The sequence below is a fragment of the Schistocerca cancellata genome, chromosome 2 (genome assembly GCF_023864275.1).
Source record: "Schistocerca cancellata isolate TAMUIC-IGC-003103 chromosome 2, iqSchCanc2.1, whole genome shotgun sequence".
NCBI classification, from domain to species: Eukaryota; Metazoa; Arthropoda; class Insecta; order Orthoptera; family Acrididae; genus Schistocerca; species Schistocerca cancellata.
Window position 1 is genome coordinate 542,156,156 of NC_064627.1, and position 14,402 is coordinate 542,170,557.

At 44.9% G+C, this 14,402-nt stretch overlaps 1 protein-coding gene across 1 annotated transcript in view; it reads left to right on the plus strand.

The window, feature by feature from the left end:
* The window catches only part of LOC126162107 (uncharacterized), a 37,667-nt gene that overhangs the window by 18,240 nt on the left and 5,025 nt on the right, over positions 1 to 14,402 (plus strand). Inside the window, exon 2 of the mRNA XM_049918382.1 lies at positions 6,301 to 6,456. Coding sequence (XP_049774339.1) covers positions 6,301 to 6,456 — 156 coding nt within the window. The remainder of the gene's footprint in view (positions 1 to 6,300; positions 6,457 to 14,402) is intronic.

Genomic DNA, 14,402 nt, shown 5'->3' on the forward strand with positions numbered 1-14,402 from the left:
AACACAGTATCCCGAAAACGGAAAAAGAAATCAAGAAAATGTTCAAGATTGTCCAACATCTAGATCTTAGGAATAGAAAAAAATTACAGCCATTTGTTGTGTATGGCAGTCTTTGAATCAGTGGTTCGGTTTTGTTACCCAAAAACCATGGGTGTTTCTCGATAACGAATAAATATTTCTGTAAATGTGAAGATGGCATTTCTAGATAAAAGCCTAGAGAATATACAGTTAACATTTGAGCAGTTTGCTGCTGTTACATACACGCATCAAAAAAAGTTGTGCATCACCTCGGTTCCGAGAGTTCCGAAACCTGTACAGAAAATTGGAATAGAGATCAACATAAACATGATTTTCGCCCTTTTTATTGCTCATAAAAACCACACATTGCATGTTGTACTACCACACAGCGAGACCTTCAGAGGAATTGGTCCAGATTGCTGTACACACCGGTACCTCTAATACCCAGTAGCACGTCCTCTTGCATTGATGCATGCCTGTATTTGTCGTGACACTATCCAAAAGTCCATCGAGGAACTGTTGGCCCAGATTGTCCCACTCCTCAATGACGATTCCGCGTAGATCTCTCAGAGTGGTTGGTGACTCACGTCGTCCATAAACAGCCCTTTTCAATCTATCCCAGGCATGTTCGATAGGGTTCATGTCTGGATAACATGCTGGCCACTCTAGCCGAGCGATGTCGTTATCCTGAAGGAAGCCATTCACAAGATGTGCACCATGGGGGCGCGAACTGTCATCCATGAAGAATTCCTCGTCAATATGCTGCCGATATGGTTGCACTATCAGTCGGAGGATAGCATTCACGTATCGTACAGCCGTTATGGCGCCTTCCATGACCACCAGCGGCGTACGTCGGCCCCACATAATGCCACCCCAAAACAGAAGGGAACCTCCGCCTTGCTGCACTTGCTGGACAGTGTGTCTAAGACGTTCAGACTGACCGGGTTGCCTCCAAACATGTCTCCGAAGATCGTCTGGTTGAAGGCATTTGCGACAATCATCGGTGAAGAGAACGCGATGCCAATCCTGAGCGATCCATTCGACATGTTATTGGGCCCAGCTGTACCGCGCTGCATGGTGTCGTGGTTGCAAAGATGGACCTTGCCATGGACGTCGGGAGTGACGTTGCGCTTGCGCACAGTTTGAGTAGTAACACGACGTCCTGTGGCTGCACGAAAAGCATTATTCAACGTGGTGGCGTTGCTGTCATGGTTCCTCTGAGACATAATCCGTAGGTAGCGGTTATCCATTGCAGTAGTAGCTCTTAGGCGGCCTGAACGAGGCGTGTCATCGACAGTTCCTGTCTCCCTGTATCTCCTCCATGTCCGAACAACATCGCTTCGGTTCACTCCGAGACGTGTGGACACTTCCCTTGTTGAGAGCCCTTACTGGCACAAAGTAACAACGCGGACGCGATCAAACCGCGGTATTGACCGTCTAGGCATGGTTGAACTACAGAGAACACGAGCCGTGTACCTACTTCCTGGTGAAATGACTGGAACTGATCGGCTGTCGGACCCCCTCCGTCTAATAGGCACTGCTCATGCATGGTTGTTTACATCTTTGGGCGGGTTAGTGACATCTCTGAACAGTCAAAGGGACTGTGTCTGTGATATAACATCCACAGTCAACGTCTACCTTCTGGAATTCTGGGAACCGGGGTGATGCAAAACTTTATTTGATGCGTGTATTATGTAGATTTCGCCTTACACCGGATTAAGTGTACAAGTAGGGTAACTTTGAATCCCTGTATCTCGTAAACGGGCGAAGGTATGAAGAAAATTTTCAAGGCTGTTGGAGGTCGGAATCCTAGAAATATATAGTAAAAATTTCAGCTTTTTGCTGTGCAGAACCATCTTGGAATCTGCGGCTCGCTTTTTGTACCCAAAAACCATTTTTCGATTTTTCTCAAGAACCGCCCATGAACTAAATAACGCCTACACAAGTCCCTTGAGGCGTACTATCGACGTCATATACAGCAAAAAGAACCAACGGATTTGCTGCATTTGCCTAAGCTGAAAGAACTGTGTAATATGCAAAGTTTGACGATATACTGTAGGATAGTGAGACGATCCTTCTGTTGAGCATACAAATGGACCCCATTCCAAGGACTATCCGAAACACTTGACACTACCTTTCTATCACCAATAGAACTGCAAGGAATGAGCCAAAGGAAAATCCCTTTTTTATACGCGGTGTTTTAGAACATATTAGGTAGCGCATGCATACCTACCTATAGGAATCAGTGTACCGTAACGTCATCCAAAGATGGTACAGAACCTTGGAGTTAGAGGGACCGTGGCCTGCCACCACGAGAAAACCCCTTCAGCAGAGAACATGACTTCGCCCGTTATCTCCTCTGCCTCCAGCGCGTTTAGCGTCCTCTATATTGTTGTTGTGACAACCGTGGACGCAACCGACGTCAGCTAATATCCACAGCGCCGTCAGGCTCACTGCGAAAAGTTGCTCTGGCGGTGCGTCGGTGTACAAACATAAGTTTGCTGCCGAAAGAGGTGTGCCCTAAAAATTTTGCCACTCTCTATCGATGGGTTTCTGCCCTCTACAATGTCTGTAAGTTTGTCGGTGTCGTTACGTCACAGCCTTTGCATTATCGTATTCGAAAACTTCTCTCATATTAATCATCACCTAGTCTCATGCTGACGGCATCTAGAGAATCTCTGACTGTAGTTTGGCTGCTCCTCGAGATACATTCATCGCGACACATTTGTGCCAGATGGCTCAAAGGCTCGCTAAGTATAAATGTGGATATAACAAAACTCGGGAGAAAACAGACAGTCTGGTAAACAGTGGGTAAGTTTATAAAAACTAAAAGCGCGCCTACTCATTCGGACAACCAGGCGAGTGCGTCACAAGGATTACGTGCGTTACGCTCGCCATGTGTGACTTCAAGTCGCCGCCTCTTTGATAACACAAACCCAGCCCAGTCGCCGTTTTTGCTACCATTTCTGGTGACAACTGTCGAGAAACACAATGTGTTTTGACAGAGTCCATACCGGAATATCGCCCTTGCCCAAAGCGGTAAAGAAAAAAAGGCTGTTGATACTGTTATCTCCCGAGCCTTTTTCCAGCACTGGCGACCTGTTGACAGATGTTCGTCCACATCTTTTTTGCAAATATAAACAGCACGTCGTACTGCTACGGTCCAAAAATTCACTCAAACGAATATAAAACGAGTACACTCCTCGCAGTTAACAACATGGCACTTGGCCACTTCCATTTTCCCAACAAATTTTCGGAGTATGCCATTCTTGTTCATCAACAACTATATTTATCTGTTTTTAATCATACACTTGCTTCAAGTAAGTTTAAGTATGAAACAATTCGAAAAAAAGCTAAATGTTGTGTGGCACTGTTGCGTGGGATATCCCACGCGGTGGGTTCAGCGGCTGTCAGAAAGTGTGTTCTTCGGCCGCGCGTCAGCCCTTTTCGTAGCGGATATGTGGAAGTTGTGTGGCATGTGTATTTCAGAGTGTGGGTAAGTGTAATGGATGCTTATATAGTGTAGTGCTATATCTGTGTTGCATGATTAGGATGAGACAAAGGAGAGGGTGAAATCCGGTGCCGGCACGTATCCTAGTCCTCTCGGACAGGACCCAGGGGACCGCCGAGTTTCATGTCCCCATCCGACGGACAGATCACCATCAACAGTGTAACGTGTCCTCAGTCATAAGTCAGTGCGGAGAGATTTGGAATTTAATCCAAGGCAAAGGTGCAAAGACCGGTGATGAAATTTTATACTACCTCCTCTCCTTCCCCTTGCTGGTTGGGTTGTTTTGGGGAGGAGACCAAACAGCGAGGTCATCGGTCTCATCGGATTAGGGAAGGTTGGTTGGTTGGTTTGGGGAAGGGGACCAGACAGCGTGGTCATCGGTCTCATCGGATTAGGGAAGGACGGGAAAGGAAGTCTGCCGTGTCCTTTCAAAGGAACCACCCCGGAATTTGCCTGGAGCGATGTAGGGATATCATGGGAAACCTAAATCAGGATGGCGGCGCGGGATTGAACCGTCGTCCTCCCGAATGCTAGTCCAGTGTGCTAACCACTGCGCTACCCCGCTCGGTTTTCCCCTTGCTGGCCAAACACTGACAACGAAAATTTTTGACACCAAGAGCATTCGAATCGACTTACGTCAAAGTCCAGCGCCTCCACACAGGCAATGCGTTAGCAACCTCGGCTACGGTGGCGCGTTAACAATTCGATTAAGCGAATGTACAGCCAAACTATTGTGAATTTTTGTACGATATCTAGCAGTCACTCTCACACTTGAGCAAAAAAAAAAAAAAAAACTAAATGAAGTTGTAATTACGGTTTGACTAAGTGCATGGTTGTTGCAACTGCCCTTCGGTTTTTATCAAAATCGGAAATATCTACCGCTGTTTTTCAACATTTATCCATTTCTTTCAAGTGTCAGGATGTGTAATCAAAAGTCTGTTATATTTTAGTGCAGACTGATGAAACAACATTGAACAATAAGTACCGACTAATAAAAACGATCTTCATAATTTATCGTGTGTTTTTACACGAACGCAGACGGAAAAAATTACTCTTACAGTCCTCTGAATGTGGTTAACCCTTGTAGAAACTGCACAAATTCTTCTACTGAGTACTCGAAATACGCAAATCAGAGTACTCAAAATGGTTTAAATGGCTCTAAGCACTATGGGACATCTGAGGTCATCAGTCCCCTAGAAGTTAGAACTACTTAAACCTAACTGAGATAAGGACATCACACATATCCATGCCCGAGGCAGGATTCGAATCTGCGACCGTAGCAGCAGCGCGGTTGCGGACTGAAGCTCCTAGAGCCGCTCGGCCACAGCGGCCGGCGGTGGAGTACTAACACCTAGTGTAATTACGTCCTTCCTCCTCGCTAAACCGAGCCAGATGGCGTTGTTAGCAAACTGGACTCGCGTTCGAGTGAGGGACGGTTAAAATCCCCGTCCGTTCATGCAGTTTTCGGTTTGCCGTGATTGCCCTAAATCCCTCGAGGCCAATGCCGGGATGTTTCCTTTGAAAATAGACGGCGGATTTCCTTCCCCATCCTTTCGTAATCCGAGCCTGTGCTCCGTCTCTAATTATCGCGCTGTCGAAGGGACGATCTCTTAATTCTCATTTGCACAGGTGAACGGCGTTGACATTTCGTCGCACTCTATTCCAAGTTTTCCTACACTCGACTAATGTTTACTGGCGTTCGAACTATTTTCAGATGGTTACGGTTTTTCCTAGCTACGGAACCCGCTTCGCGCCTTTTCTGCCACTAAGTTTTACAACGGAGACTTTGCTGGAGCTTTAGCTGAACACTCCCAGACATAAACTAATGCGGAAATCAGTGTGTTGGTTAGAAACAGACCAGCTGACAGCTTGCAAAAAAGCTGTCCGCGTGCTAGACGCTCTGGACCTATACCTGGAGTTACGGTCTGGGGTGCGATTTCGTGTGGCAGCAGGAGCACTCACGTGGTTATCCCACGCACCCTAACCGCAAATTTGTACGTCAGTCCGGTTATTCGACTATTGTGCTTCCATTCAGGAACAGCATTGTAGGGGGTGTTTTCCAACAGGAAAACGCTCGCTCACATCCCGCTGTTGTAGCCCAACAAGCTCTACAGAGCGTCGGCATGTTGCCTTGGCCCGCTCCATCACCACGTCTGTCTGCAATCGTGCACACACGCAACTTAATCGGACGCCAACTCCAGCGTCATCCACAACCAGCATTAACCGTCCCTGATTGACCGACCAAGTGCAGCAAGCATAGTGTTCCATCCCACAAACTGATATCAGGCACCTGTTCAACACAATGCATGCATTTTCGCCTGCTTGCGTTCAGCACTCTGGTGGTCACACCAGTTATTAATTTATCACCATTTGCAATGGCTTATCTCACGCATACACTATTAACCTTTGATCTTGCAATGTTAATCACTTACATATGTTACCAAGACAAATATGTTCCCGAAATTTCACTAATCTACATTAATTATTTCTTGGTGTTCCAATTTCCTTTTCCGTCAATGTATTTATGAAAAAATACCAGTTCCACGACAACAATCAGCTTGCTTTTTGATCCCCCACCAGAAAGATGCATTTTATCACGAACATACTGGATCTGTTGCCATACAAAACAGCAGAGGATAACAGTAGTGGTACTGAAAGTCACTTTACGTGAGAGCAGTAGCTGGTCCAAAATACATCCTCCTGTTTCCTTATTTTTCCACACGTCACGGAAATCCTTCTACGCCTGAGTGAGCGCTGCTCCGCTGTTCCAGATGCTCTGCTGCGTCTGCATCGCGCTGGTGGTCTACACGATCCCGGGCAACTTCTCCGAGTCGGTGCTACAATACATCACGTACGGCGGCTACATCATTATCGTCATCGGTGCCATCGTCGGCCTGGCCACCAGGGACCCCATACCAAAGAAAGTGGTGAGTGCTTCCGCCCGACGCCAAGTGTCTGAGCAATGCTGTACCTCCCTGCAGCAGTCACTCTGCTGTAACAATAATGCTTCCACGCGGCACGCCGCTACATCTGTGTGTTCCGTAACTCATATTTCTTCTTTGAGTGGCCGGAGGGGCGGGGGGGGGGGGTTAAGTTAAGGTACTAGATAAGGCTTTTGTTACTGGATACTCTTAGGTGGCATGTCTGCATGAAATATTTCGGGGACTTTAACACCAATGCTGGTCCAGCTGGTAACATTTTTGATGGCTGTCTAAAAAATGCATGGAGCACTGGAAATAATTTTTAAGTAATTTATCCTTCATTTTTCGGTAATCATTAACCGCAATTACCGGCAACTGTTTTTAAGGAATGTTGTCTCCCGACTAACAAAGCATTACATTTCTCTCACTATTATCGCACGATTCGATAGCCTGAGGGTAGGGACAGTCTCGACATTCACTGCAAAATTCGTGTGTGACATTTCACACGTACCACATAGTACGAATTGTCTTTTCGGTTACCTTACTAGCATACTAATACTGCATTGATTAGAGAGTGAGCTACAACCCTCCGTTAATTTTTATACTTACAATAATGGCCTACAACGGGGCAACTTGAGTTTGATTTGTGCATAATGGACGATGACTCATGGTAACATCGAGCTGCGAGCCTTTCCGTTCCACTGAACTAAGCATCACGTACCTAATCGAAGAACAACAGTCCGCTAATTTATTTTCACAGCTTCCAACATACTGTTCGGCATAATGGGTGCAGCGGAGTGTTCGCCTTACCGGCAGCATCAAGAGAGAGAGGAGGCATTGTAAATTTGAATTTATTCAGTCAACGACACGTGCTCGGGAGCGGCAATGAGAAGGGCTATATAGTTTCTCTTGTTGATGTGTCTGACATAGTTACAACGGCAGTAACAGCGGAAGCTTGGGCGCGAACAACAGAACTCCTCTGAACCCCTACCATCTCACACGGAATGTCCGTCAAGTGAAGGAGTCCCTGATTTCAAGATTTAGTGTCTCGAAAACTCCGACCAACAGACGAGTGCAACAAAAGGTATGTTTATTGTGAAAGCTGTAAGAATTTTACACATATACGATACAGAAGTTTCAAAATTGTTCGAAAAGCTGCTAAGAGATGCCGCTGTGCGCTGCGCAGCTCTTACAGTATCTGTGTCCATAATTAAACTTGTCCTCTGCAAACAGTCTTTCCAGTCGCATCACAGTCTTTTGATAATGTCCACCACTCACAGTACCTAGGTGGCGCTAATGAACAATGAAATTTGCCAACAGTGTCTCAATGGAAATGGGTTCAGATGCTACACAGACCGCCGATTCAAGCTCGTCCAGCATGGTGGCACGGATCAGGTAGGCAGTGTCTTTCCATATGTCCCACCAAAAGGTGGTAAAACCAAGTTAAATCGGATGAGTATGGAGGACAATCCATCCCTGCGCCATTAAATTTGCTACAATTCAATACAATGACTCTATTCCCGAAGTATTCATCAAGAAAGCCAAACACCTGTTCTGTGTGATGTGGTATGGACCCATCTTGCACGAACCAGTCAGTGCCTGGCCTATCATCCAGTGCTCGCTCTGTAGCGACAAACTGATCCAAAATTGCAACGTGACATTCACTAGTGATCGTTTCTCGCATGCCAAAGGGCCAGTAATACCTCTTTTGCATACCGCAGCCCAAACAGTAATTTAGGGAGAGCACAGTGAGTGCGCTTCACACAAACGGGGATTTTCGGAACACCAGAATCGCCAGTTTTGTTTACTCACGACTCCATTCAGATGGAAGTGTGCTTCATCCGTGAACCAAACGCAGCCAACATCAAATTCTTCACGGTGAGAATCTAGTCCCCAAAGTCTGCCCACACCTGCAAAGCTCTGCATTTTGAATGGAAAAGTGTAGGCTCTTTCTCAGTGTATTCTGCGTGCTGAAACGCTTCAAATCAGTCTCTGTTGTAATTCTTCGGACCGATTACCTTCGATTTCGATTCAAAATTCCTATAAAACGTGGCGACATTTTCACGATTAATTGTAGTTTCCCTGGAGCTAACATTCACCGCTAGATCCTCGGCCACGCTGCCTGTCCGTTGGAATTTGGCGTAGAGCTCGTGAATGATTTTCGCACCCGTCCTTTTGGAACATTAAATTGTGTTTTACAGCCGCGCCTTGTTGCCGTAGGACTGTAATCTAACCTGTAGAGTTCCAGTACCATAAAAACATGTTGTTCAGTCGAATACATGATTTCAACCTCTTCCTTCGATACGGTGACCTCTTACGTTTCAACGATGGAGCTGATCGCTCTTAACTGTGGCGCACTGTTTATAGGCACTACGTATTGCGATTACAGCGCCATCTGTTAGCAGCTTTTCGAATTATTTCGAAACTTCTGTATAAAATTCTTACAACTTTCACGACAAACATACCGTTCGTTGTACTCTTCTATCCATCTTAGTTTTCGACATATTTCATCTTGAAATCAAGGACTCCTTCGCTGGACACCCTCTACATCCACTGCCGCCACGAGAATAAGGAATACGTAAATGTCGCCATCATCCTCATTTTTCTCTTACATTACAGTTGAAAGTAATGTAACCAAAGGAAATTTATATTATGGTAAAATATAGTTGCCATTACTTTCCCGTACAGAGAGCTTCGGGTTAGATGTGGAATGTTACAGATTAAAAACAGTATATCTGAAATTGCTCTACTTGTAATTGCGTAAAAACTAAGCGTAAATGGCACATATGTTATCAGACGGAGAGAACGAAGAATATACACACATGTTAGCTGGGCTATTTTTATAGTTGTACACACTCCAGGCGGTGTCACAAGTAAATTATAAGTCCCACTAATAATCAAGGGTACTATAATTTACGAAAAGAACTGCGTCATGCGCAACATGTTGGATAGCTAGCAAAAAACAGACATGAATAAAATTTTCTAGGTTTTCAAGTCGCACCAATTCGAATAAAATTCGAGCTTTCGACGGCTATCTCCGTCTTCGTTGTCAGGAGTAAATGTTGAAGTACAGCGTCACCGGTGGATGTCTGTAGATTCGTTCTATCCTACAATGATGTCATTCCAATGACATCACTGGAGTGCACGTTGAAGGTGTGGCTGTGGGGCTTGAAGTCCCATACCACCCTCCGATGGTGTAAGTTCAAGGTAGCAGGCTACAGGTACCACAACTACATAGGTACTGACATTGGTGGTCGTATGCAGGGGATGACACGATTTTCCGGCTCATATAGCCACGATTAAGGCCGCTTTTATCAGAGAGGTCGAAACGACGCGTGCGCAAAAGGTGAGCTGGGCAGCTCCGCTCCACCGCAGGACCGAGTGACGTCAGGTGACGCGAGTTGCCGGCGCCACGTATGAAACTGCCGCTCCCGTCTAACTAAGAGGCTTAAGCATCTGTCGTTGCTTCCTTTCGACATCAAAAGGTCGCCCCCACGACCTACTCAGTATGTACCCCTGGTCTCTGTTAAAATTGCTGTTGCTCATTCTAACCTCAGCCGTCTCCTTTATAAAGGAATCCCAATCTATTAATGCATGAGCGAAGACTCTCGTGTTTTCAAACTGTACTTTGTGTCCTTTTTCCAGGCAATGCTCAACCATGGCCGTCTTGTCATCCTTCCTTTGTTTAATGTGTCTCTTGTGTACGGCACAACGTTCTGCAATTGTGCGAATTGTCTGACCTATAGAGAAGCTGCCGCACTCGCAAGGGACATCATACACACGGGGCACACGAAGAGTTACGTCGTCTTTAACAGGACGCAGCATATCTCGTATCTTGAGGGCGGGCCGAAACACTGATTTTACTCTATGTCTCTGCAGTACAAGTCCTAACTTGCTATAACCATTCTCTCTGAGCACCTGTCTCGACTGCGGCAATTCAGACTGTAGGTTGTAGTCGTCAGAAATAACTTCTGCTCTGTGTATTAACGTGTTCAGGACCGCTGTCTTGTGGACAGGTGGTGAAACCCAGCGGCGTTCAAGTATCGGTCAATATGCGTGCTCAACTAAGACATCCAAGAACGGTAGCTTGCCATTCTTCTCCATCTCGATGATAAATTTAATGTTGGGATGGGCACCGCTCAAATGATCGACGAAGTGTTGCGGTCTATTTACGAATTGACGCGACTTGAAAACCAAGAAGATTTTATTCAGACATGCCGCCGCGAAAGACTCCGAGGAAATACACAGATCTCTGCTCGGTTGTGAAGTTTCTCTCGTGTTACACGTTTCCCTGCTGTTCACGCAGAACCGTCACATCTGTGTTTACACACACGTCTTACACTTGACAAACAATTCATTCACCCTAAACGCCATTCTTTCATAGGACCTAAGCAAAACTGATGTTGAAGATACGATTATTTAAAGGATGAGTACAGTATGCTTCATAGGATAATGGTACATGACTGAAATATGCTGTGCGTGAATAATAACTGAGGTGAGTGAAGACGCCTGATTCCACTGAACCGCTGCAGCATTAGTAACACATTTTTTGTCATTCTGTAAATAACTAAACTATCGTTCTGTCAATTAACGACACTCGCCCAGATACACCGAACCTAAGTCCTCAGAGTTTTCCAGAAATAGTTCTCAGCTGACTCTCTTGTCACTTCATATATCCGTCTGAGCTAACTGCCTTCTCAGATCGTACCATTGTCCACGTTATTCGATACCCGCCGAGTTCTCGATAAACGAAGAAGACACGACAATTATTCTTCTAAATACGAGGATAGTAAATAAACAAGTAAGTACCACTTACTTCTGAACCACGTGTTGCCTCTCACCTTGCATTCCACAATAGCCCTTAATTAACCTTTTTCCTTTAAGATGCATGTACCTGACGGTCGCCGTTCAACGTCTGAAGTCCAGTACTGACACATTACCTCTTTCATCCAAATTCAAGCACGTACAGCTCCATCTTGAAGGACTGTCCAACGAATTCCTGACAACGCTGCTCACAAAGGAAACTCCCCATCACATACCCCTCAGATTTAATGGTAGGATGGCCCAGTGGAAACTCCATCAAAAACAGAATACATATCAAGCATGAAAACAGGAAGATGTTGTACTGGACTGTTAAAAAAAAAGCAAAATAGAAAATAGAAGATCAACAAATGTAAGATTGAGTGAAGCGGCAGAGCCACAGCGTGGAGGTTAAGTAGTCACGGTGTTGGACGGGAAAGCGGACGAGCCGTGTTCAAAACTCCTTCGTGGCATTTATTTTATTTTATTTTTCACAAAATTATAAACTGTCCATCCGGTCATTGAAATGCTTGTTGTCTTCCGGTCACTTGTTGGCATACTATCACTGATTACAGAACATGAGTCATGTGGTAAGAATACATTACCATCGCAAGGAAATGTCATGAACAGCGAGAACAGGCGAGATACCACATAGTCGTCTCACAGAAATGAAAAAAGCAAATAAGCGGGTGTGAACTATGTTACAAGAAAGGAATTCAAGAGTAAAAACTTCCAAAACGGAACGCAACGTCAAAAACGTTAAAACATATATTTTGATAGAGCACAGGGAAAACTGTGAGATTGTGAAAGTGTTGCATTCATTTTCTGTAGCTTATGTGACAAACTATTACGTTTTCATTATTGCTTCGGGAGTGATCACATTCATACAAACATCTAAATTGGGCAAGGAGGCATATCCCATTCACTTACCAGGCGAACAAGTTAAGTGCTTCGACAAGAGATTCGTATCATATGACACACGTATTGTCTGTCACTAATGCCTGCCTGACACAACTGACGTGTTTTCCGGTGGAGGACTCGGTTGAATTGTCGCCAAATCATCAAATGTTTGCGGTTCCCATTCGAAAGCCACTTACTTTCGGCTGCTAATAGAGTAGTTGTACGGAATCAAGTTTCATTATAGGTCCATTCCTTACACCTCGCTGTTGCAAACGAAAGTTATACCACGACACTGACACAAAACTGAATACAGCGTGGAAAAAAGAAAAAAAAAAGAATACAGCGTGGAAAAAAAAAACATTGGTACAAGGGAGCTTTGAACGCAGCTCGCCTGCTGTGCAGTCCAACACCGGAACCACTTTTTTTTCTCTCTCTCTCTCTTTATTATGTTCCGTGTTGTTCGTTGCGTTTGGTCTGTGCGGACATCACGTGACATCCGTTCAAGTTGATCGTTGATTCCTTTACTCAGTTTTTTTAATTAAAGATGGCCACCGCCTCTCTGACCGAACACGCTGAGCTACCGTGCCGGCGAAATCACTGAACCACGTCGATGTGTCTCTTGTGCATGCCCTATGTTGCACTTCTTGTGATTGGACCGTTCACTGTTTTATTTCGCTTTCCTTTCACAGTCCAGTAATTTTCATCCTGTTTTCACGCTTCATCTGTGTTCAATTTTTGACGGGCTGTCCACTGGGCCCTCTTACCACTACATCTGAGGGGGAGGGGGTGTGATGGGGAGTTCACCTGGTCAGCATGCGAATGCCTGAATGACCTCTTGCTTCGTATTACGCTTCCAGCAGAAACATTATACTCTGCGCATCAAATACGCATGTAAGACCTAAATTACAAGAAATTAATTTGAGACACTCAAGGAATTGTTAACAACTGTAATGCACAAGCTATTGCATGAATGCATGACTAACAAAACATTTATTAAACTGCATGTTGTTGAAAACCTTTATTACTTTGCACATGTTTTACCATTGTGGATAAAAAACGCATCTGACTGGTGCGAAAGACTATAAATCTGTTCAAATGAATAATGTAGCAACAATTATTGCAAATTAAAATGATGTACTTTTTTTGTCTATCAATGTTGGCGGTCACGACACGGCAAAGAGCATGCACACAAATTCAGCTATAGAATGTTGTGGACTCTCCAGTATTTAAATACAGCAAATACAGCAACCAAAACTTTGTTAACTTCCTTGCAGAAGCAGCTGATAATTCTCCAATGAACGTCACGGCGACTTCCTGAACTGTCCAGGTAATGTTTGCAAACGATAGTGGATGCCACGTACACTGCTGCAAACAGGTTCCGCATTGTAGAAGTTTATTCGGGTCCAAATTAGGTAGCACAAATGACGATGTTGACGGAATTCTAAGCCACGCTCTTAACACGCTGGTACGTCGTAAGCAGAAGTGTAACTTTTGTAAACACTCGTCGCCAGTTTTGTAATGGTCTCTTCGCTACTGCTGTGGAGGCCGAGTGTCAGGTAACAGGATAGGGGAACGAAGGTACTACAACATTCCAACAAAATAGTATCAAAGTCACAAAAATGAGTTAAAATTGTTTACTTACCTCTGTGACTTGTTGAATAATGAAGTCTGCAACATTGCTTGTAATATAACACAAAAAGGCCCTCAACGGCTAAGTGCAAATAATCGTACGTAAACTTCACAGTAGATAGCAAATACATTTTACAGTAGCTGTCTGTTCACTTCTAAGAGTTCACTAAACGACGTTCCCTGTCTAAGTCAGCCCTGGACGACGATCTATAACCATGTGGGCGAGAGCTTCTCTTCTGAGTAGGCTTCTGTCCGTTGTCGTCTGGTCATTGGCGGATTCTACACGGGCGACAATCGGCCGAGGCAAAGTCAATATCTTCATCCTCAACGCCGCCCGTGGGCGAGCAGCTCGCATCTTTGCAGCTGTGGCGCTTTTGCTCTGGTTGTGTCTTGTTCGGACGACACAGCAGTAACAGAGACGTTCAAGCAACTCGAACTGGGATCCTTCAAAAAAAAAAAAAAAAAAAAAAAAAAAAAAAGGCGACGTTGGACTCGTGAAACGCTATTGGGTAAATTTATAGAATCCATATCCGAGAGAAAATAGGAGAGGTGTTCAAAAGAAAAGGCACGAAACTGTAGGTATTTATTCAAAAAGTCTTCATTCAAACGTAATCACCAGAGGC